General features: G+C 48.0%; 1 protein-coding gene and 1 pseudogene across 1 annotated transcript; one reads left to right on the forward strand and one right to left on the reverse strand.

The window, feature by feature from the left end:
• Nucleotides 1–2,638: 2,638 nt before the first annotated feature.
• Nucleotides 2,639–8,352, forward strand: LOC130680269 (protein Shroom1-like). The gene is given in 10 exon segments (XM_057490521.1): nt 2,639–2,756; nt 4,955–5,960; nt 6,052–6,107; nt 6,345–6,551; nt 6,751–7,196; nt 7,199–7,310; nt 7,377–7,533; nt 7,637–7,909; nt 8,009–8,239; nt 8,242–8,352. Coding segments are annotated over 9 exon segments (2,565 nt in total). The 5' UTR covers nt 2,639–2,756; nt 4,955–4,988.
• Nucleotides 8,353–14,524: 6,172 nt separating this feature from the next.
• Nucleotides 14,525–17,031, reverse strand: LOC130680270 (ankyrin repeat domain-containing protein SOWAHA-like; annotated as a pseudogene).
• Between the last annotated feature and the right edge of the window lie 7,671 nt (nt 17,032–24,702).

Consider the following 24,702-nt stretch of genomic DNA (forward strand, 5'->3'; position numbering starts at 1 on the left):
TTAGGTGAGTTTCTTGTAAGCAGCATATTGATGGGTCTTGCTTTTTTTTCCATTCTATTACTCTGTGTCTCTTGATTGGTGCATTCAGTCCATTAACTTTTAGGGTGACTATTGGAAGATATGTACTTATTGCCATTGCAGGCTTTAAATTCGTGGTTACCAAAGGTTCAAGGTTAGCCTCTTTAGTATCTTACTGCCTAACTTAGCTCGCTTATTGAGCTGTTATATACACTGCCTGGAGATTCTTTTCTTCTCTCCCTTCTTGTTCCTCCTCCTCGATTCTTCATATGTTGGGTGTTTTGTGCTGTGCTCTTTCTAGGAGTGCTCCCATCTAGAGCAGTCCCTGTAAGATGTTCTGTAGAGGTGGTTTGTGGAAAGCAAATTCCCTCAGCTTTTGTTTGTCTGGGAATTGTTTAATCCCACCGTCATATTTGAATGATAGTCCTGCTGGATACAGTATCCTTGGTTCAAGGCCCTTCTGTTTCATTGTATTAAATATATCATGCCATTCTCTTCTGGCCTGTAGGGTTTCTGTGGAGAAGTCTGATGTTAGCCTGATGGGTTTTCCTTTATAGGTGACCTTTTTCTCTCTAGCTGCCTTTAAAACTCTTTCCTTGTCCTTGATCTTTGCCATTTTAATTATTATGTGTCTTGGTGTTGTCCTCCTTGGATCCTTTCTGTTGGGGGTTCTGTGTATTTCCGTGGTCTGTTCGATTACTTCCCCCCCCAGTTTGGGGAAGTTTTCAGCAATTATTTCTTCTAAGATACTTTCCATCTCTTTTCCTCTGTGTTCTTCTTCTGGAACCCCTAAAATACGGATATTGTGCCTTTTGGATTGGTCACACAGTTCTCTTAATATTGTTTCATTCCTGGAGATCCTTTTGTCTCTCTCTATGTCAGCTTCTATGCGTTCCTGTTCTCTGGTTTCAATTCCATCAATGGCCTCTTGCATCCTATCCATTCTGCTTATAAACCCTTCCAGAGTTTGTTTCATTTCTGTGACTCCTTTCTGGCATCTGTGATCTCCCTCCGGACTTCATCCCATTTCTCTTGCGTATTTCTGTGCATCTCCGTCAGCATGTTTATGATTCTTATTTTGAATTCTTTTTCAGGAAGACTGGTTAGGTCTGTCTCCTTCTCTGGTGTTGTCTCTGTGATCTTTGTCTGCCTTTAGCTTTGCCTTTTCATGGTGATAGGAATAGTCTGCAGAACTGGGACGAGTGACGGTTTGAAGAACTTCCCTTCTTGGTGGTTTGTGGCCCTCCTCTCCTGGGAGAACAGCGACCTCTAGTGGCTTGTGCTGGGCAGCTGCGCGCAGACAGAGTTTCTGTTTCCTGCTGGGCAGCTATGGAGTTTATCTCCGCTGTTGCTGTGGGCGTGGCCTGGCTCGGGCAGCTGCTCCAAAGTGGTGGAGTCGCGTTGGAGCGGGAGCGGCTGGGAGGCTATTTATCTCCATAGGGGTCTCCCTGCTCCCTGCAGCCCAGGGGATAGGGTGCCCAGAGATCCCCGGATTCCCTACCTCTGGATTAAGTGTCCCACCCTGCCCCTTTAAGACTTCCAAAAAGTACCCACCAAAACAAAACAACGACCACCAAAAAAAAAAAAGAAAAAAATTTTTTAATTAAAAAAAAAAAAAAAAAAAAGGTTTCCAATCATTTTTCTTTATTCTCTGGCGCCAGCCTCAGCCATCTGCTCACCTGTCTTGCTGCCCTGTTTCCCTAGTATTGGGGTCCCTATCCCTTTAAGACTTCCAAAAAGCGCTCGCCAAAACAAAACAGCAAAAAAAAAAAAAAAAATTTGTCACTAGCTTTTCTTATGTCCTTTGGCGCCCGGCCTCCGCTGCCCGCTCAGTGTTCTTGCTGCCCTGTTTTCCTAGTATCCAGGGCCCCCTGCGCACGTACTGTGTCTGCACTCTGGCCCAGATGGCTGGGGCTGGGTGTTCGGCAGTCCTGGGCTCCGTCTCCCTCCCGCTCTGCCTATTCTTCTCCCGCCAGGAGTTGGGGGGATGGGCACTCGGCTCCCGCGGGGCCGGGGCTTGTATCTTACCCCCTTCGCGAGGCACTGGGTTCTCTCAGGTGCAGATGTGGTCTGGATATTGTTCTGTGTCCTCTGGTCTTTATTCTAGGAAGAGTTGTCTTTGTTATATTTACATAGATATATGTGGTTTTAGGAGGAGATTTCCACTGCTCTACTCACGCTGCCAACTTCCGCCCCTTCTAGAATATTTGAATTTATAGCCAGAAGTGGTAAATGCTGTTAGTAAGTCAGCTCTGCATTCATAACTAGCTGTGGATGAAGGAGTGAAGACTTGATGATGCAGAGGGACAGGCGGCTTCCACTGTGTAGGTGTTCTGTTAGGTATTCTGGGGTATTTTGTTCTTTGTTTTCTTTCTTTCAGATTATTTTTTCTGGAAGGAGGACCAGGAGGTGGAGACGGTTGCCATCCCCGCCGCTCTCCGCGTGCGGAAGGTGCGAGGCACACGCGTCCTCTCGCTGCCACTGCTCTCGGAGGGGCAGCCCACTTGGGGCGCGGAGCCCTTCTGCGGAGCACCACCCTGGGGCTGCCCCAGGTGCAGCCTCAAGTTGCCATCGCGGAGTGCGGGTGCTGCCGCCACTGCAGAAGGAGGTGGAGAGACACTGGGGGCAGGACTCGGTCTAGAGCATCCCCACACTCTCCTTGATCTTTTTAATGAGGCCCAAAACACACTAAAGGAGTTGGACTTTGCTGGCACATCTGGTTCTGCAAAGGGCACCAAGTGAGCATCCTACCTGGGTATCAGCTTATTGGGGCCACCACTGCAAAAGCATCCTTGAGACAAGTTAGTGTCAATAAGAAAACAGATAGATATACACATTTTCATTATCCATTCAAGCTGTTTTTATTTGTTGACCTCAGAATCCTTTGTCGACACAGTGATTCACAAATAAGATTTTTCAAGGCCTTTTCTGAGGAAACATCTTGCTATTTGAACAGTCACCCGTGACTCTAAGTGCAGCAAGCCAACAGGGGCAGGCATGGGCGGCCTGAGTCAGGGTACGCAATGCTCCCAAGCTGGGCTCAGAAGGACAGGAGGAGAGAGCTAGGTCTGGGTAGCTAAGGTGGGTTTCCTACAGGAAGTCCCTAGGGGCTGCTACGCAGAGTAGCTTCTCATCTTCCCGAAGTCCAGAGAATGGAAACACTTGGAAAAGAGGTTCCCCAACCTGAGTGTGAGGACAAACCTATGGGGCTGGCCTTAGTTGGCATAAAGATGCCTCCAGGTGGTCGACACCAAAATGTTCTGATCCCAGGTTGGCTGAGAAATGTTAGAGGTATGCCTCTCCCTTCTAGGAAACGCTATATCCTGCCACCCCTAACTGCCTACCTGCCCGGAGCAGCAAACTGTACTGGGGCCTCAGGGAAGGGAATCGAGGGTGATCCTGAGCTCCAAATAGTGTCTGGATGGCTCACATGAGCCTGCTTTTTCAGTTCCCACTCCAGCTGCAGTTAACCCTCCTCTGCATCCCCTGCCAAACAGTTCAGGCAAGGCAAGCACATAGGCTAGAGGGAGACCCAGGTCCCCAAGACTCACAGCTTCTCTCACCCCTGACCCAGCCACACCCACCCAACTCCTCTCTCTCCTCTCCCAGAACTGGGAAGGTACTGGTTTCTTGCCAGTCCTCCTCTAAGCTGTGCTTGTCTGATCTTTGAGTTCCTATTAATACACAAGTAATATGGTCAGTGTCCTTGGTGGCAACTGCCTCACTCCTGTTCACCTCCCCAGAAAAGACTAATAGGGAGAGAAGAGTGGACAGAAGCAAAAGAGCCCTCTTCCTTCTCCACCAAAGCCTCCCCTGTCTACTCCCTGCAAGTCTGCCATTCAACAAATATTTCAACATCTGCTACTTGCCAGGCACTAGGGTGCAGAGATGAGTAAGTGCAGTGCATGTCCGCAGGAAGCTCAGGGGTGGGAATAGGAAGAGGGGATCACAAGCAAGCCAACAATCACAATGCAGGGTGGCCACTGCTGTGATGGGGCACTGCAGGGGTCCCTGAAGATGAGATCTCTAAGTCCTGCTCTCTAGGAGGAGCAAAAGTAGCAGGAAGAAGAAGGGGGTGAGCCTAGACAAAAGGCAGTCTCTGAAATAGAGGCCATATATTCTGGACCCTGCCAGTGTTTTGAAGGAGGTGGGGGTTACTTTCCCACGGTGGAGTTTGGGCTTTGCTGGAGGCTGCAGGCATCTGGGTAGAGAAGTAAACTGGCTTCAGCAGGGTTTGCTTCTAGGAAGTTGGTTCTGGCTGCAGTAAGCTTGAAGGCAGGCCCAGCTTCCAGGCAGGGCTTTGCCCCTTACCAGCTGTGTGTTCCTGGGCAAATCATTTCCCCCTCTGAACCTCAGTGTCCACATTTGTGAAATGCAGATAGCAGTTGTGAGGATCAAGATAAATATTTATAGAAAGCACCTGGAACATAACAGGCACAGAAGGACAGAGGGAGGCTGTGAAGCTGCCCCCGCCACACGGTCTGGGTCTTCCCCCCTCCTCTTTTGGCTCCCCTGTGATCTCAGAACTTCTTGACCATTGTTTATCAGGGAAAGATCACACGGAGAGGCTGAGAAAGCAGCCAGGAAGAAGCCTGGGTGGGACAGGGTTGGGAGGGAAGAAGCATGGGTACACTCTCGGTGCTCCAGGAGGAGCCAGGGTAGAGGTCAGGGCTTATGGCCAGGAGGGTCCTGGGGGTGGGGGTGGGGGTGGGGGAGGGGAAGGCGGGGAGAATGGGCTAGTCACCAATTCCTGTCCCTGAGCTAAGCTCACTGGGTGGTCCTATACCATCCCTGACCTAGAGGGAAATGCCAGCCCTAACGATTGTGTGCCTAGGGAGGGGATGTGTAAGCAACCTGGCTGTCCACGTTGGAGGAGCCAGCAGACTGTCCTGACCCTCACCCAGAGCTCCTTAACCCTCATGCTGTGTTCCACCAGGCCCCACGGAGCTGGCCAGCCTCAGCATTCGCCCATGGAGGCCCTGGGTCCTGGGGATGACCGCACCTCCCCAGCCTCGTCCACTCGCAGCTTGGATCTGCGGCGGCTGTCTGCACGCGCCGACTCGGCCTACAGCTCCTTCTCCGCAGCCTCTGGTGGTCCCAAGCCACACACGCTGTCACCTGGGACCGGTGTCCTTGCTTACCTCGACTGGGAGAACGTGCGCGTGGTGTGGGGCGGCCTGGCCCCCGCCGCGCCCACCGCTGTCCTGCACACATCCCTGCAGCCCCGGCCCGCAGCCGCGGTACGCAGTGGGCCGCGACCCCCAGAAGTCTGGGGGACCCCCGGGCCGCCCAACCGGCAGACCACCCCGCTGGTGTACCCGCTGACCGCGTAGGCGGAGGCTGCAGCGCGGGCCACCGAGCCACGCAGGCCACCGGCCTCACGGGCCGCCTACCGCCAGCGGCTGCAGGGAGCGCAGCGGCGAGTGCTCCGGGAGACGTCGTTCCAGCGCAAGGAGCTCCGCATGAGCCCGCCAGCCCGCCGGCGGCCCTCCGCACCCGCACGGCCCCCGGCGGAGCACCCGCGCTCCGCATCGCTCAGCCAACCGGGCAGGGAAGTGGAATCGGCGCGCTCTGGGGCTTCCGCGCCACAAACTGGTGGGCGCGGAGACCTCGCCAAGCAGCAGCGGAAGTGGTGTTTCTCTGAGCCAGGGAGGCTGGATCGCGTGGGTCGGGGCGGTGGTGGGTTGGTCGGGGAAGGCGGCGGCAAGGCCTGCTCCAGCTCCTGCCTTCCCAGGCCCCAGGAGCCTCAGGAGTCCCAGGAGCATGGAGTACTGGCCGAGTTCGAAGGTTTGTCTGAGCCCCAGACCCTTGGCATAGAAGACCCAAATCCTGGGTCCTTAAAGCTCAGTGTTGCCTCCAGGTCTCGCTGTCAGAGTCGAAGCCCTTCAGGTGAAGTCTTGGCTCCCTGGGGAGGACCAGGAGAGGGCATGCCCATTATCCAGGTAGGGAAGATAGAGGGTGCAGCAGGCTTGGGGTGGGGTGCATCTGGGAGACTGAATACTTGAGCCATATTTCATCCGTTTGCCTTTCCAGGCTGTTCCCCAAGGAGCAGAAACCCCCAGACCATTGTTTAAGACCAGACTTTGCAAGTGAGAGAGAGAGAGAGAGAGAGACCACTCTGGGGGCTGAAAACTGGGAGGCGGCTTTCACAGCTCTCACCCAGCAGGAAAGGAGAGGGCTTCCCACCTACCCTCAGTTTGAGCTTCCTTACTGTCTTTTGCAAACTACATCCCCTACTCCCCTCACAACGCCCTATTGTCTCTCTGGTGCAGCACCAAGAGCTTCCTTCCTGGTCACTGTGGTCAGGATGGGGTCCCTGCTTCCAGAGTCCTGAATCAGAAGGAAGCTGCAGTGGCATGTCCTGCAGAGGGCCTCCAGAGCAGTCCTGCGCGTGTGCAGAGGGTTTCAGAGAGCTATATGGAGTCTGCCTGGCCCCCATCCCTTCCTGATAATGAAGTTTTCCTGGAAGAAGCCCCGCTGGTCAGGATGAGGTCACTTCCAGACTCTCATGTGCCCCCAAGGCTCCCAACCAAGTGAGTTCCCTCTTGCTTCCAAGCAGAGTGAGACCTTCCCTTTCCACATGTCTACATAATGCCTGAAGGGCAGGGAACTCTCTCCTAGGTGAAGCCTGGGAACCTAGGTGAAGGGACTGGGTGGGGGCAGGTGGCCCTTGGAAGCCACCACTTGTCTTGGCCAGAGCTTTTTCTAATTCAATGTCTCGTCCACTTCCAGTGTACATGCCTCTGACCAGCAGTATGGAGCTGGCTTGGGCCAACGAGCTGACCATGCTGCAGTCCTCCAAGAGTACTCCCTCAACGAACACCCAGAGATTGCAGGAATAGATGACTACTGGCAGGGGATAGATGGTTCTGTGGGTGTGTACAGGTCCTGCTATAGCCCCCCAGAAACTGCAAATGGTGACATCCCAACCTTTGACCCCACTGGACTGCTAACTACTGACCCCCACACAGCTGCAGAGAATGAGCCTTTCAAATCTTTCCCAGTTGATACCCTGGGACCTCCAGGCAATGATTCGCCAGAGACTCCCTCCCACATTGCCCTAGCTTGGGGCACTGGCCATCCTGGTTCCAGGTCAACATGGTCCAGTCTGCGCCTTGAGGAACTGGTTCAGGAGCTGGCCAGACTGGATCCCTCTCTGAGTGACACTATTAACTCCTATCCCCACCTGTGGGGCTTCTGCATGGGCTGATTCCTTTAACTGAGGTCAGGGCTGCAATGAGGCCAGATTGTGGGGAGATTGGAGAGGAGGCTGCTGGTCCTTCCGAGGCAGGGTGAGTGACGGGGTCCCCAGGGACTCGGTATTGTCCCTGCAGTCTGGGGCAGGACAACCCAGAGAGCTCTGGCTTTGTCCCCAGCTATCTCTTTAGCGCCACCCAGCTCCTGCCAACCTCTCAGGAGGAGATAAGGCCTGAAAACCTTAGTACCCACCCTGTACCTGACCAGCCATGTGGCCAGGGTCTCCCTGAGCCAAATAACAGCATCCAAGTCAAGAAAGTGAGTGTGGAAGGGCTGCTGGATGCTGGGTGGGGCAAGAGCCCAGAGTCTGTGTAAGTCTGGGCCCTGGCCCCAGCTTTAAGTACCCCCGTTTTCCCTGCAGGTGGAGCTAGCTCACCTCCTCCAAAAGATGCTGCAGGTCCTTCAGGCTGAGCAGGAACAGCTGCAGGGGGCGGCCCAGGAGTGGGCCAGGCGTGGGGCTGCTCTGGAGGCTGCAGTGGGCCAGGCCTGTGCACCCCATGAGCTAGAGCGGTTCAGCGGGTTCATGGCTGACCTAGAGCGGGTTCTTGGCCTCCTTCTGCTGCTTGGCAGTCGCCTGGACCGCGTGCGCGGTGCCCTGGCTCGGGCTGTTGCAGACTGTGACCCTGATGAACAGGTAACTAGTTCAGGCTAGGGGTTAAAGGGTGGTGATGGGCCTGCCGGCTCTGGCTGGCACCCCCGACCCAGTCACAGTGCCCTCTCCCTCCGGCTCCAGGCCTCTCTCCTGCAGCGACTGGGGCTCCTGGAGCAGCAGCAGGAAGATGCCAAGGAGCTGAAGAGGCATGTGGCACGGTGCAAGCGGGCCCTGCGGGAGGTGCTGGTGCAGGCCCTGTCAACTGCAGAGCTGCACGCCTACAGTGCCCTGCTGGTGGGCAAGGCCGCGGTCCTGGCCCAGCAGCGCAGCCTGGACAAGTGGGTCCGACTCCTTCAGGATCAACTTGACACCGTCAGGAGGTCAGGAGCAACCTTAGCCATCTTCCCCCACCCCACAGGCGGACCTGGCCCCCAGGAACCCGCCCTTCCGATAAACCTCCCTCCTCCCCAGCTTCTCTCACCTAGTTGCAGGCCATGGGGGTGGGGAGCATGGCACCTGCCTCTTACCAACTTGACTGGGACAGAGGCTGGTTTCCTGGTTCTTTTCCCTCGGGGGAGGGGAAGACCCAGGCCTTGCCTTCCCAGAATGCTTCTTCCAGGTGTTCTCTTGTGGCTCCACCTAGGTCTTATGGATTATTTTGTAATTAATTTATGGATTTAAAAACTAGTATTTCCCCTTTTTGTGATGAGAGGCCTGGTCAGGGTTGGTTGGAGGGAATGAAGTCAGAGTTGTATTTCAATTTAAGTTGCAAAATGACCTTTTCTTCTCTCTCAGTAATGTGGAAAGATCTGAAGCTATCTTGTTTACAAACTACAGATCCAAACTGTGCCTGACTAGAGCAGAAGAGGGATGGCAGTTGCTAGGAAGACTGGAGAGAATAGGCCTGAAGACAGGAGGAATCGGGGGGATGCTGGGCCCTCAACGCTACTGCCCCCATGCCCCAATTCCTAACTGTTTCAGTGACTGTCACACAACAGAAGCCTAGGCCTGGTTGGCGGAGTCCAGTTCTCCTTTGCTGTTCTTACCCAAGCCCACAGCCCCACAGTGGCAGTAGGGTACTGCTTCCCTTCAAGACTCCAGGGATAGAGAATTTCCCCAAATGGAAAACAGGTTCAGTTACTTTGCTGCCTAATAACCCTGACAAATGTCCAGTACACTCGGATTTTCCAGTACATTCATTCCAAGACCCAGAAAGAACTTGCTTCCTCTTTCAATTATGTTATGAAAACGGAGTTTATCCAACTCTCCTTTGGAAACCCCACTGGGTCCCCCAGGCTTGAGGAGGCAGTTGGGGCTGGGAGCTGAAGCTCAGGCTTAGGGGACTTGGAGGCCTACCATGCACGGGATGAGAACCCGGAGAGGCAGCTCCACTTGTGTGCTAGAGATGCTGATCTGGGGACGGGCTAGGGTTGGGAGTCAGGAATTAGGGGCTGGAGTGGTATAAACATGACTCATACTCCCCTTTATTTGTGCATCAGCCCTGTGTACACAGCATCAATGTTAAGTTCTCAAATATGCATGTGAAAATCTGCTTTAGTATTTGTAGCTGCAAGTCTAGGGACAAGAACGTTTTTCATGCAAATGTTCAGTGTATTTTTGGAAGTCGGTCACATTAAAAGGCATGTGTATGTGTATTTAAAGCCAACTGACCCCCCAAAATGAGAAATCTCTTGCTTCTGGGTTTGTTTTCTGAAATGTATTGTCAGTAAATGCAACTGGTTGGGAATTTTAAATGGTCGTATTCATACCAAAAGCATTAGTTCTAACAGTCGGACTGTTGAGCACAGAACAATGCTCACGTTGTTCCTTTTTATGGAAAACATATGGGGCTCCTGCTGAGGCAGTTGCAGGTTCTAACATTATGCTTTGCTTCTCTCCTTTGAACACTGTGGGTGGGGCCTCCCCTCCAAGGCCCTCATCCTGGCTGGGAAGCTCACTTGGAGACCTGATCTGGATAGAATTTATTCTTATTTCTGCTTTTTGCCCTGTACAGCCCCCTTTGCATTCAACCATTGTGATATTTTTAGAAACACACTTAACATGGTCTTTTAGGCCAGTGAAAATTATATACATCAGAAAAAGTACCCCCAGTACAGGATGAGCATGGGGAGCAGTTGTCCCACTGAACTGCACTTTGGTTCTGGTGGGGGCGGGTGGGGGGTTCCATGGGGAAATAAGAGGCCTCTGTGGTGGTCCCTGCCAGACTGGGAAACCTCAAAATTAGGGCCATACCTCCTGTGCCCGTCCTTCCATTTTGCCTCTGCCTTCTCTTGCCCCACTTACCTCCTTTCCACACTCCTTTAGAGAGCAAGAATGAGCTCTCCGTTGTTCTGTATTGGCACCACAACCAGAATTGTAAGGGCACCAGAAGCCGGGGGAATGCCACCCTGCAGGACACTGCCAGCAGAGGGCACTGTTCTCGTGATGAAAACTACCCCCGTTTTCCTGCCGCCACCCCAGCTCCCAGGCCCTGTGGGCTAGCCTCAGGGACTTGGGCTTGCCCAGGTGAGCAGTGTCTCTGTTGGGCCTGAAGGCTGGGACCGAGCCTTTTTGCCCTGTCGGAAAGAAACTCGGCCAGCCAGGTTTTTTGCTGTCTCGTTTTCCTTTGCACTGGAAAACTGTTGGTTAATAACTGGGGAAGACAGCGGTGTTGATGTACCAAACCGGTATGAAAAAGAGCGTTACTTAGTTCTCCAGGATGGAAAAGAGGGTTTTGCAGTCCCCCCTGGGGTCTCTGCCCCCACCTCCTTCGGCCTTGGGCGCCCTGCCCACCGCGTCGCCTCCGGGCTTTAGCAAGCGCAGGCTTCGCTGGGGGTCGTTGCTGGGCAACAGGCAGCCCGGCTGCTGCCTCCGATTCTCGCCTCAGCCCACCCCCGCTGCTCTCCCTAATATGGATTTAATTAGTGTGCTTTTCCCCTTCAGACTGTGCATGGCAAACTGCATAGGAAAGCAGTGTTGCGCGGTGACCCAAACCCGAGTGTCATGTCTTCAGGAGCCTGCTCTGCACACCACATCCCTCCGCGGGTGGCTGCCGTGAACATCAGGGATCCTCGCAGGAACAGACCGCGGTGCCATTCCCTCACATGTCAGAAGATTTAGAGGGAATTTAGGTCAAATGTGGCTGAGGACCGCGGAGAGACGAGGTGAAAGAGGAATGGGGTATGGGGTGCTGGGAGGGCAGCAGTTGCTATAAGGCAAGCCTCTCGGCGACCCCGTCAGTTACTCTCGCAGCCTGGCTACAGTTTAGACCGTCAGGGTGGGTGTTGGTTGTCTTTGACGTTTAGATCAGCACCAACTTGATAACTCTCATTCTGCCTCCAGACCCTCCCTCCCAGTCTCTGTCTCAGGCTCTCTGCCTATCATTTCTCTCACTACCTCTTCGTGCATTCTTCCTACCTGCAGAAACTCCTGAGCTCCCTTTGCTTCAAGTCCAGAGGTTTGGCAGTTCTGGAACGGTGGGGCCAGGACAAAGAGGTTCAAGGCAAAAAGCTATCTGGAGAGCAATAGCAAGTCTATTTATGAAATCATGTTAAAAGTTCAAATAATTTCTTCCAGGTAAAGGCCAAAACAGAGGGAGACTGTGGAGCCGGAGTGGGCTCAGCTTTATAACTGTTGAGAGATGCTTTTGATTCAGCTGTTTACATCTGGAAGGTAGGGACGCTAGAGGATTTTGCATTAAGAAAGACATTGTTGTATCTATTTTAACTGAAGTGACAGCACATAAAGAATATGGGGTAACTTTCCTTTTGTGAGAATATTTTTTTTCCCAGCAGACCCCATTGTTCTTTATGTATACAAATACTAACATGCTAAAAGAATGGTGATCATGTAAAGCAGAGCCACAGATCAGAGCTGTTTGGCCTTGGGATGCAGCCAGACACCCCTTGGGAACAACTCAGCCCCCTTGGTATTTCAGGACTTTTTTTTCCCACTTGGTATTTCTTTTCCACTACATTGGAAAAGAGCACCAGGTTGCCATCTCGACTGACAGTTAATAGCTGTGAGACCTGGACAAGTTAATTCCAATTTTTCTAGGCTTCAATTTCCTCGCTCTATAATTAAGATACTAACAGTACACACCTTGTAAGATTGTGATTGATAACTGCCAATGTTTAGAACTGTGCCTGGCATTTAATAAACACAGGTCACATATGTATTACCCAAGCAATCCCTGGTCTCCATTAGGTAAGAGAGCTGTGCTCAAGAACAACCTCCAGCCTCCTTTAGAGGAAATGGAGAACTTTATTAAAAAGCCTGCTCTGGATATGACCCATACACATCTACATCAATGATTAACTTCTCCCCTACTAAAAGAAGTAATTCTCTTCCTTGTGACAGTTCCAACCACCTAAACTGCCTTATCTTGTAGACGACTATTTTTTTGTCAGTTGTGGAAAATACCCTTCTACATTAACTGTAGTTTCCTAGTGATTTACCTTATAGTTTCAGAAAGTCTTGGCCTGTAAGAAAGAAGCAGTGGTTCCTAACACCTGAGTTTTACTCTTACTGATCCTAAACTCTTGCGAAATGTTGTACTTTACTTGGCTGAAGTACATCCTTCTCAAATACAAAGCTTCTTCTGGAAGGTGAAGTAAGTCTGCTGTGATTTCAAAGTGCAATAAATACGAATTATTGTTACTACGAATTTGCTAGTTTAGATTTTGTCTTTCTTAAGGCAGATCATCCCTTGTTTGTGACATTTATTCCCTGCAGTCAAACCTCTCTTTTACCATGGGAAGTCGCTAGTATCTTATTCTGTCTTCTAGACCGTCAGCTCCTCAAGGTTGCTGTAATTATTGCCTCCCACAATTTTTCTGCAGAGGCAGAAGATCTCATTTGCATTTTAAAATAATTTATGCAGTTTAGCAGAATTCCAGGGAAGGAAGGTGGAAAGGGTCAGATTAGGGCCTACATTTATCTACAGTTTTTGGCTACCATATCTGTATGTGGTTGACCCTTTCATTTTGCAGAGCAATCCAAACATTCTCAATAATAGAATGCTTGAAAAAAAGCAGAAGAATGAGGAGAAAAGGAAGAAATTAAGTAGATGAAAAGAAAAAAATACAGTAGTAAGAGCTATAAAATACTTAAGGGAAATAAATAATCACACAAGCAGGAACAAAATGTGAGACTATTTCATTACTTAAATCTAATATTTAATTAAAATCTTAAATTAAATTTAAATCTGATATATATATAGATAGCAGGGGAGCCCCACTACCCTGTGCAACAAAAACTATTTGATGTAACTAATGACATGCAAACACGATTTGCAAAAGTATAGCATTACCACAATATGATATAAACAAGGTTGGTTGAGCAAATAGATTCCACACCTTTAAAACAGCAAAAGAGCCATTCTAATTGAACCTGGGAAATCTGGGCAAGACCTACAATCGTTCTCAATTACAGACAGGAGTAAAGGTCCAGAAAAGTTAAGCCGCCACTCTAAGGTCACTGTGCAAAGAAATTCTACAGTTGCTATTTTGGAATAAGTTGTTTGCCTTCAGATGGTTTTTAAAGTGGTTACCACATAATTTTTGCTTGTACAGAACTTTCTTATAAAATGGTTGCTTAAGTGTATCCATTATTGTTTAGCCAGTTTTTTGTGGGTTTTTTTGCTGTAATATTATGACATTGTTTTTCCTTTGAATATTCACCTAATGCATTGAAAGGCTCAGCCTGATTTGAAAACCACAGATTCAGAAACATGGCACAATGGTGCAATTCACAAATAAGTCACTTTAAAAAAATTAAAATATTCATGCCAAATCAAAGTAGCCACCCACTAGTGCCAAAGATACATTTATATTTCACCATAAAGACAACCACAAATTAAAAGTATTTGACAAAATGTCCCTTTTTCTTTCCTTGTTAAATCACCTTACTCCCGAGATATACTTGTTTCCTACAATTTAGCATTCACAGTACAACTGAAATTAAGTGCGTTCACAATGATCACACTCTGTGTTCAAGACTCCCTATCCAGAACCTTGATTGCCTAAAATGAGGTAGATAAACATTTAAGGGTTTTGTTGATTGGGACCAGATACCTTTAGATCTTGATCATCTATTTCTTTAAAATAGAATTCCAAAATATTTAACAAAGGTTGAAAATTTCTTAGCATTTTGCTTAACAATGGAAAACTATAATTTCTAAAGGTTACTATGAAAATTGTTTTACCTCATTTCAATTTAAAAACTGGATGAAAGCATCAAATTACAAAAACCATTACATATCTTAAAGCTAACAATCCAACATCATTCAACATTTCAAAAGACCCTTGCTGGAATTCTGGCTTGGGAGTGTGTTTAGAGGCTGAGGCATTGGTTGGTGAACTCACTCAGGGGCCCCTTAACCTTTCATCCTAAATGTCAAGCCTTCAGAGTTCAAGCCTGATTTCTGGAATTCTTCATAGTGAGGCTCTCCCTGAGATCTTGGATCTCATCTCTGGAGAGAGGAGGGCAAGCTTCACACAGAAGCTAGAAGCATAGGCCCACCTGGGTAAAACAGGCTGCAGTGGACAAAGCTGTAAACAGGATAGAGCCACACGTGGTTGGGGCGCCGGCTTGGGCAGGCTTCGATCATGAGGGGCAGGCCCGGTTAGATCTACCAAGCAGTAGCCCCAAGGTCCGTCAGGCTGTGGGGGGCCGGCTGGGCATTAGCCCGGCAAGGGACCCCACAGTGGGTCGACTTGAGATTTCTGAAAAGGCTGGCAAGCTACTGCGAATCTTTCATTTTTTACGAGGAGCTATGGGTGAGGCACCCAAGAACTTGCTGAGGGAGCTCGACTTCCTGAGGCTTCGAGCCAGGTCCTGGAGCATCAGGTCGTCGGCCAGGACACCCAGAAACGCGCTGGTGGTGGAACTGAGGATGGTGGCTGCCACCTGCACTGGACGCCGGGCCACAAGACTGCCACTACCACCAGCGGTGGCGTCGGGTTCCGTAAAGTCTCGCAGACCAGGGTCGCCGAGTAGACGACGCAGCGCATACGAGGCACCGGACCGCAGGTACTGGTAGGCGCGCCGCCCACTGTGATCACGCACGTGCACCTGCGCACCCAGGCACACCACCAGCAGCACCGCGGTGTCCTCGTGGCCGTGCAGTGCCGCCAGGTGCAGTGGCGTGTAGCCGCCGTGTGAACGCGCGTTCACGTCGATTGGCGCGCCCCCACGCCGCGCGACCTCCACCAGCTGCAGCGCCATCTCGCGGTCGCCGCTCTTGGCGGCCCAATGCAGGGCCGTGAAGCCAGACATGAAGTCGCGCTTGGCCGCCAGGCCGCTGTCGCGCAGCAGCAACCCGTGCAGCTGGTGAGTCCAGCGGCCACCGGCCGCCCGCACCAGCCACTCGTGCTCGGCCGGCTCTAGGGGCACAGGGGACGGCGGCGGCGCAGCGGGTACTTCCTCCGTGTCGGGGCTCAGCAGGCGAGGGCCGGCGCCCGACAGGCGCCTCAGGTGCGTGGAGCGGCCCGCGCCGAGGCCGAGGCCCAGGCCGGACTCCTCTACGGAGAGCCTCCGAAGCAGCAGCGGGGAGCTCCGCGGGCTCGGCTCCTCTGACAGCTGCCGGCGCAGGCCCTGCTCCTCCGCCCGGATCCGGAACGCGGCGGGGCCCGGGACGCAGCTCACGGGCAGCATGCAGGGCTTCGGCGGCGCGCGCGGACGGGGTGGTGGAGGCCCTTTTGTCTCCCCAGACCCAGGTTCAGGGTCTGACGCCTCCGGGTGGGACAAGGCCGCCGACGACAGTGCCCTAGACGGTGGGGACACATCTGCAGGGAGTTCCTCGGAGGACTGGAGTAGCTCAAAGGATGGTATCCGAGCTCCCGAGGGCCCCCCTGACTGCTGGGCTGCGCCAGACAACAGCGCCCCAGTCGGCTGAGCGGGCTCGGAGGCCAGAGGCCGGCGGGCGTCCGGTGGCTGCGATGGCAGGGCTGGGTCCTAGGGTGGTTCCACGGACCGCTGTGCCGAGGCCAGTGCTGGAGCCTCTGCGGCAGCGGCCTGCCCCGATGAGGAGGAAGCGAGCTTCGACGGCGCGGCTGCTGCTGGGGAGGTGCTGGGGACGCAGGAAGGTAGGGGTTCTGGTGCCTCGCGGGGCCGCGGCTTCTTCCGCAGCACCACGAACTTAACGCCATCGAACTCCTTCACCACGGCCACGTCGTTGACAAACTGCTTGAAGCGGTCCCTGCGGGCGGCGCGGCCGCGCGGGTCACCCGCATCCAGCAGCGGCTTGAAGCGGCTCAGCAGCTCCGAGTTGCGCACCTTTCCGCCGTGCTCCTGCAGGAAGCCCAGCACCGCCGCCTGGCTCACCCCGGCCGCCGCAGCGGCCGCGGCCGCGGCCAGGACCATGGTCAGCGCGCGCCGCGCGGGGGAGCCGGGGCCGCCGCCTCCCACCGGACCTCGGGTCCCGGCTGCTGGGCCAGGTGGGCGTCGGGGCGCCGGAGCAGGATTCCGGAAGTCACATCAGCCTGGGCCAGGCTCACCGGGGCCAGACGGGCGTGTCCCCGATGCTGCACCTTGGTCGCGCCCGCGTCGCGGAGTCCGGGTGTCTCCTGGAGAAAGACGCTGGGGGCGGCGGCGCGCCCCCCTGCCCGCCACCCCTCTGGGCCCCCAGGCTTCGGGGTAGATCTCTGCCTCTTTATTTTGTCCAGTGGGCGCCGGGCTCCATCCCCCGCGCGCAGTGCTCGCCTTACAGGTGACAACTGTCACCAGGGCTGCGGAGGGAGTGGGGGAGCGGAAATTCTCTCCACCGCCCACCCCCAAACCCTGGAATTAAAGGCGCAGCGCTGTGCTTCAGCTCTGCTCCCGGTTGCTAGGTGGGTGGGTGCGTTCCTCGGGGATGCGGAGTCAACAGGCGAGGCAAGGACTTGTATTCCTTGAAGGAATATTTAACCACAATATACCGGGCGATTATTTAAAAGAAATCACTTACTTCAGGACCATCAATATCAATACTTTTGCAGTGATCGATTGCTGCAAATTGTATGAAGCCGTTTTTCTGTTTGAAACGCAAAGATAATTAGCTGTGCTTGGCAATGCATGTTACCCGAGGTTTAGGAGAGACTTAAAAAGCAAATTTTTCATGATTAAAATAATACATTTTAACATCGAATTTTAGGAATAAAGCCACAGGGAAACAGAAAAGATAAAAAAGGAAACATACCACTTGAAATCACTACCATTTTCAATTTTTTTCTTCTCTCCCACCATACATGAATATACATGCTTATAATGTAAAGAAAGGAAACAAAGTTGGATCTACACTGTTTTAAAAACTTCTTATTTAATCCACCAATACTTGTTGAGCATCCTGTTTTGTGCCAGTACCTTTTCAGGATATGATACAACAGCAAGACAGAATTCACATGGAAGGGGGAGCAGAAATAATGCGGCGAATCTGAAAACTGTATAATGTGCTAGATAAATACTATGGAAAAAAATAAAGCAGAGTAAAAGAGGAGAAGCGGGTTGCAATTTTGAACCCTGTGTTCATTGTGAAGGTCACAATTAAGCAAGGACTTGAAGAAATCAGGGAGTTATGTAGCTGGGTTGGAGAAGCTTTTACACCTGAAGGAACAGCCTGAGCTGAGGTGGGATCAATTTCTTAATTTAGAGACACAATACTACAAATACATAAACAGAGGCACCCCGTGTCTTTAAAGAGACTAAGACTCTGCAGTCAGAATTCCACACTTGAATCCTAGCTTTACTTTGAGCTACTTGTTTGACTCTCTATGCCTCAGTTTTCTTATCTATAAAAGGGGGGGTGATAATAACAGTACTTACCTTAATCAGGTTGTTGTGAGATTCAGTGAGAAAATAAACACAAAACACTTAGCACAATGCTTGGCCCACAGTAAACATTCAAATTATTATTAGTAGTATAGTCACTACTATTGTTATTACTCATTGAAAAGAAAAGAACAGTAAAATGTGAAAGATCTCGCTTTCCTCAGAGGCAGTTTTTGTTTTCAGTCCTGTTCCCAAAATGCATGAGTCTACTTTTTGTTCCTTCTGTTTTGCTTTGTTTTTATTCCACAAATAAGTGACATCATATGGTACTTGTCTGTCTCTGCCTGGCTTATTTCACTGAGCATAATACTCTTTAGATCAATCCATATTGTTGCAAATGGCAGGATTTATTTTCTTTTATGGCTGAATAATATTTCCTTGTTGATGGACACTTACAGTGCTTCCATATTTTGACTATTACAAATTGTGCAGTGATAAACATAGGGGTGCATACATCTTTTCGAATCAGGGATTTTGTTTTCTTTGGCTAAATTCCTGGAAGTGGAGTTACTGGATCAAATGCTTTTTCTATTTTTAGTTTTTTGAGGAACCTCCATACTGCTTTCCACAAGGGTTGCACCAATTTATATTCCCACCAACAGTGTAGGTGGGTTCCTGATATGCAATCTTATACTGCTTTTAACACAGTGGTTCAACAGTTACCCATATTATTAAGTCCTCACCCCAACTAGTGCAGTTACCATCTGTCAACATTGGGAAGATGTTACAGATCCAATGGCTGTATTTCTCCATGCTGTGCTAATACCCCATGACCAACTTATGTCATTGAGAGTTTTTGTGCGCCTTTATGCCCCTCACCCTCCTCACTCACCCACTCCAACCCCTCCCCGACGGTAACCACTAGTCACTTCTCAGTCTGATGACACTTTCTTTTTTAACTCGTTTTTAATTGTAAAAATTGTGTTCTTTTAGTTTAAGAATAGAAGTGCAAAATAAGAAGATACATCTCCCATTTAAAAGATAACTTTTAGGATCAATCTTCTCTGTAGTATTAAGCAATCTAAGAATGATAAGGCCTTTGAAAGAAGTCCAATGGTAAGTGTAATCAGCTGTCTTTTCTGTCTAAATATTACGTCTTCTTTAACCCAGCTCAAATCCCACCCCTAAAAGTCTTCTGCAACTGCCCCAGGTGTATCATCCTCTCCACTTCTTTAGCGAACGTCTATTGACTATTTTTGGATGAAGGGAAGTGAGCCAGGTATTCTGGGAAGAAGACACACCTGCCTTTGAGAAGCTTACTGCTTATCAAAGGAGAGAAAACACAATTTTGTTACATATCCATAAGAAATGAATGCTTCATGTGCTTACCGGCAGGTACAGGCCCCTGGAAGTAGTTAATACGCAGGCTATGAAATAGGCTGAGTTTGGAAGTTGGACTGTGAAGGCTGAATTCAGGGTAAACAGTGTCTAGCATTTGGTTTAGGGTACATGTCAGAAATACGGGAGAAGATAATGCTGAAAGAGTAATCTGGGGTCATGACTGGATTACCTTAAATTCCAGTTTGGTCTTTTTCCTATTTGCAGTAGAATGTCACTGAAAGCTTTCTTTCTTATTATTTCTTTTTTAAAAGTAGTTTTAATTATCTTCAGATTGTAAAATAATATTTTCCTAATTCTCAATAGTTTCTAAAATATAAAGACTAGAGAACATGTTAGAGAACCACTTTCAAAATTGTTAGGTTTATTCTGTGTGGGGGTTTTCTGTATACATCCGTAAATATATTCACAGTCCTATATACCATTCTATACACATAGAATTAGACCACACACACATTATTTCATAACCCATGTTTCTTTATTGCCTGCAGTTACCAGTGCTTGTGGTGAACAGAGGGAGGAGGGAGTCTTGGAGGGGTTGATCTCAGGGTCGCTGGAAAAGGTGGTGAGGGTCATCAAGCTAGGGCGGTGGGGACAGATAGGGAGGGGAGCCAAAGGTCACAGTTAATAATTGGCTGAGCTCAAACCCGAACCCCAGGCTGTCTGATTCTGAAGTCTGTGCTCATTTACTGTGCAAAATTAGATCACCAATTGCTTAAAATCAATGTTCTGAAAATTTAATAAATAAAAGGAAAACTTCCTCAAATAAAAATCACCTTAAATCTTTACACTTGTGCATCTGTACATTCTCTACTTTAATAATTTAAGTGATTAGCTTATAGTGTGAGCCAACAGAATAAGGATGCCAATGACATCCAATTCCCCGGACTGCTTAGAAATAGAACTTGCATTATATGTCCTGTTTTCACTGTTAAAGTCATATTCCCTTTGTTGCAATTTTCATTCCAGTAGCTACTTTTCTATTTTATTTTCCTAGCTCTTTCATGACAAATTTTTGGGTCCCTTGGAAAAATTATTGCCATTAACTTATAGATAGCGGAGCCTTAGTCAACTTAGAATTTTGTTACCATCCCCTGTCTTCAAGGGGAGAAGGAGAAGATTCCATTTAAAGATCATTATTGATTTATGTGGTTTGAACTCATTCTGATTATGATCACTAAGAATAGGCAAGGGATTAAATACTGATTCAAAAGGAATTGCTTGAAACTGAAGGAAGAAAACAGCAGCACAGACTCCAAGAAGGAACTAGTGGTTACCAAAGGGAAGGCAGTGGGGATGGAGGGAGAAGGGGGTCAAGGGGCATTAAGATTAGCACACAGAATGTAGGTTGGTCACGGGGAAGGCAGTACAGCAGGGAGAAGACAAGTAGTTGATGGACAATGACTGCAGTGGGGTCGGGGGAGGGGACTTGATACTATGGGTGAATGTTGAAATCACAATGTTGCTCATGTGAAACCTTCGTAAAATTGTATATCAATAATACCTTAATTAAAAAATATGTAAAACTAATAAAATACTGTTCATTTATATTAAAAAAAGGAATTGCTTGTACAAGCAAAGTCTATTGACAGTGCTTTTTTTTTGTAGATAATTACTTTTTTATTGAAGGGTAGTTGACACACAGTATTACATTACATTAGTTTCAGGTGTACAACATAGTGATTCAACATTTATATACATGACAATTCTAGGTACCAGCTATCACCATACCAAGCTGTTACAATATCTTGACTATATTCATTACATCCCAGTTACTTATTATTTTAACATTGGAAGTGTATACTTTTTTTTTTGCGAGGGCATCTCTCATATTTATTGATCAAATGGTTGTTAACAACAATAAAATTCTGTATAGGGGAGTCAAAGCTCAATGCACAATCATTAATCCACCCCAAGCCTAATTTTTGTCAGTCTCCAATCTTGTGAGGCATAACAAACAAGTTCTTACATGGAGAACAAATTCTTACATAGTGAATAAGTTCTTACATGGTGAACAGGAAAAGGGCAGTCATCACAGAAACCTTCGGCTTTGCTCATGCATTATGAACTAAGAAACAGTCAGTTCAAATATGAATACTCATTTGATTTTTATACTTGATTTATATGTGGATACCACATTTCTCTCTTTATTATTATTATTTTTAATAAAATGCTCAAGTGGTAGGTAGATACAAGATAAAGGTAGAAAACATAGTTTAGTGTTGTAAGAGAGCAAATGTAGATGATCAGGTGTGTGCCTGTAGACTATGTGTTAATCCAAGCTAGACAAGGGCAATAAAAAATCCACGTATGCAGAAGATTTCTCTCAGAACGGGGGGGTGAGGTTCTGAGCCTCACCTCTGTTGATCCCCAATTTCTCACCTGATGAACCCCCTGCGACTGTGCCTGTCTTAGGTTGTTCCTCCCTTGAGGAATCTTACCCGTCTCTGGCTAACCAGTCATCTTCCGGGGCCATACAGGGAAATGTAAAGTTGGTAAGTGAGAGAAAAGCCTTATTGTTTGAAATGGTTAGCTTTTTATTTCTTTGCATATTTATGCCCTGTAGCTTCTATGCCCAGCGTTTGTCTTGAGGTATCTTTACCACTTGGAAGAATTATGATACTCTGTAAATTTGATATGAGGCACGAATTCTCCTTAAGGGTTGTAATTAGGAAGGAAGAAGAAAAGCTTTAGAAGTAGCAGGCGGCAGAAAAAATGGGAAGATTGATTATTTCTCTGACATATCTTCTTGTAGAGTAACTTCAGCATGTATAGGTTTTAAGCTACTACTTAAATTGCACACAGACATTAACATAATAGGAGTATAGTTACATAACCAAAGCATACCTGTAATTACCAGCCATCTCCAGTGAAACCAAGAAAACCAGTTAGGCACCTTAGGCATTTGTGAAAACTTATCTATGATATGGTGGATATTGTCCAACTGAACTTGAACAGTCTGAGAGAAATCAGACAAATTAAAACAACCCATTCCTGGGGAATGTTCACATCCCTTATGTTCTTTTAACAGTAAATAGTCTGTAGTTGTAAGATTTTGGAGCGCTACAATTTGCACTTCTCCTAATTCTTGATTGAGTTCCAGCAGTATAGATCCAGTCAAATTTGTTGTTTTACTGTATGCACAGGCCAGCTTAGATATCTCCTTCCTCATTCCCATGGCAACTCCAGGAACTGGTGGGATGAGTGCATCTACACCTGTAGCAGTGCGTGGATCTTTGTTGGGGTTTTTTGATGATCATCTTCTGGCATGAGTCTTCCAGAGAGTGCTGATGTTGGAAGTTCTTTTTCATATCGGATCTTAGTTCATTTTTCGGGTAGCCCAATTAGGCTTTGATCCTCTGTTAGTCCATTCTTGAGTTCTGTGATTCTGCTGCTGTTTTATTCCTTCAGTTTTTCCTTTGTTCTTATATTCCACAGATGAGTGAAATCATTTGGTATTTCTCTTTCTCCGCTTGGCTTGTTTCACTGAGCATAATACCCTCCAGCTCCATCCATGTTGCTGCAAATGGTTGGATTTGCCCTTTTCTTATGGCTGAGTAGTATTCCATTGTGTACATGTACCACATCTTCTTTATCCATTCATCTATTGATGGACATTTAGGTTGCTTCCAATTCTTGGCTATTGTAAATAGTGCTGCGATAAACATAGGGGTGCACTGATCTTTCTCATACTTGATTGCTGCATTCTTAGGGTAAATTCCTAGGAGTGCAATTCCTGGGTCAAATGGTAGGTCTGTTTTGAGCATTTTGATGTACCTCCATACTGCTTTCCACAATGGTTGAACTAATTTACATTCCCACCAGCAGTGTAGGAGGGTTCCCCTTTCTCCACAGTCTCGCCAACATTTGTTGTTGTATGTCTTTTGGATGACAGCCAACCTTACTGGTGTGAGGTGATACCTCATTGTAGTTTTAATTTGCATTTCTCTGATAATTAGCGATGTGGAGCATCTTTTCATGTGTCTGTTGGCCATCTGTATTTCTTTTTTGAAGAACTGTCTGTTCAGTTCCTCTGCCCATTTTTTAATTGGGTTATTTGTTTTTTGTTTGTTGAGGCGTGTGAGCTCTTTATATATTCTGGATGTCAAGCTTTTATCGGATGTGTCATTTTCAAATATATTCTCCCATACTGTAGGGTTCCTTTTTGTTCTATTGATGGTGTCTTTTGCTGTACAGAAGCTTTTCAGCTTAATATAGTCCCACTTATTCATTTTTGCTGTTGTTTTCCTTGCCCAGGGAGATATGTTCAAGAAGAGGTCACTCATGTTTATGTCTAAGAGGTTTTTGCCTATGTTTTCTTCCAAGAGTTTAATGTTTTCATGACTTACATTCAGGTCTTTGATCCATTTTGAGTTTACTTTTGTATATGGGGTTAGACAATGGTCCAGTTTCATTCTCCTACATGTAGCTGTCCAGTTTTTCCAGCACCATCTGTTGAAGAGACTGTCATTTCGCCATTGTATGTCCATGGCTCCTTTATCAAATATTAATTGACCATATATGTCTGGGTTAATGTCTGGATTCTCTAGTCTGTTCCATTGGTCTGTGGCTCTGCTCTTGTGCCAGTACCAAATTGTCTTGATTACTATGGCTTTATAGTAGAGCTTGAAGTTGGGGAGTGAGATCCCCCCTACTTTATTCTTCTTTCTCAGGATTGCTTTGGCTATTCGGGGTCTTTGGTGTTTCCATATGAATTTTTGAATTATTTGTTCCAGTTCATTGAAGAATGTTGCTGGCAGTTTCATAGGGATTGCATCAAATCTGTATATTGCTTTGGGCAGGATGGCCATTTTGACGATATTAATTCTTCCTAGCCACGAGCATGGGATGAGTTTCCATCTGTTAGTGTCCCCTTTAATTTCTCTTAAGAGTGACTTGTAGTTTTCAGAGTATAAGTCTTTCACTTCCTTGGTTAGGTTTATTCCTAGGTATCTTTTTTTTTTTGATGCAATTGTGAATGTAGTTGTTTTCCTGATTTCTCTTTCTGTTGGTTCATTGTTAGTGTATAGGAAAGCCACAGATTTCTGTGTGTTGGTACTGTATCCTGCAACTTTGCTGTATTCCGATATCAGTTCTAGTAATTTTGGGGTGGAGTCTTTAAGGTTTTTTATGTACAGTATCATGTCATCTTCAAATAGTGACAGTTTAACTTCTTCTTTACCATCTGGATTCCTCGTATTTATTTTTTTGTCTGATTTCCGTGGCTAGGACCTCCAGTACTATGTTAAATAACAGTGGGGAGAGTGGGCATCCCTCTCTAGTTCCTGATCTCAGAGGTAATGCTTTCAGCTTCTCGCTGTTCAATATAACTTTGGCTGTGGGTTTATCATAGATGGCCTTTATTATGTTGAGGTACTTGCCCTCTATTCCCATTTTGCTGAGAGTTTTTATCATGAATGGATGTTGAACTTTGTCAAATGATTTTTCAGCATCTATGGAGATGATCATGTGGTTTTTGTCTTTCTTTTTGTTGATGTGGTGGTTGATGTTGATGGACTTTCGAATGTTGTACCATCCTTGCATCCCTGGGATGAATCCCACTTGGTCATGGTGTATGATCCTTTTGATATATTTTTGAATTCGGTTTGCTAATATTTTGTTGAGTATTTTTGCATCTACGTTCATCAGGGATATTGGTCTGTAGTTTTCTTTTTTGGTGGCGTCTTTGC

This window comes from Manis pentadactyla, chromosome 13 (assembly GCF_030020395.1).
Source record: "Manis pentadactyla isolate mManPen7 chromosome 13, mManPen7.hap1, whole genome shotgun sequence".
NCBI lineage: Eukaryota > Metazoa > Chordata > Mammalia > Pholidota > Manidae > Manis > Manis pentadactyla.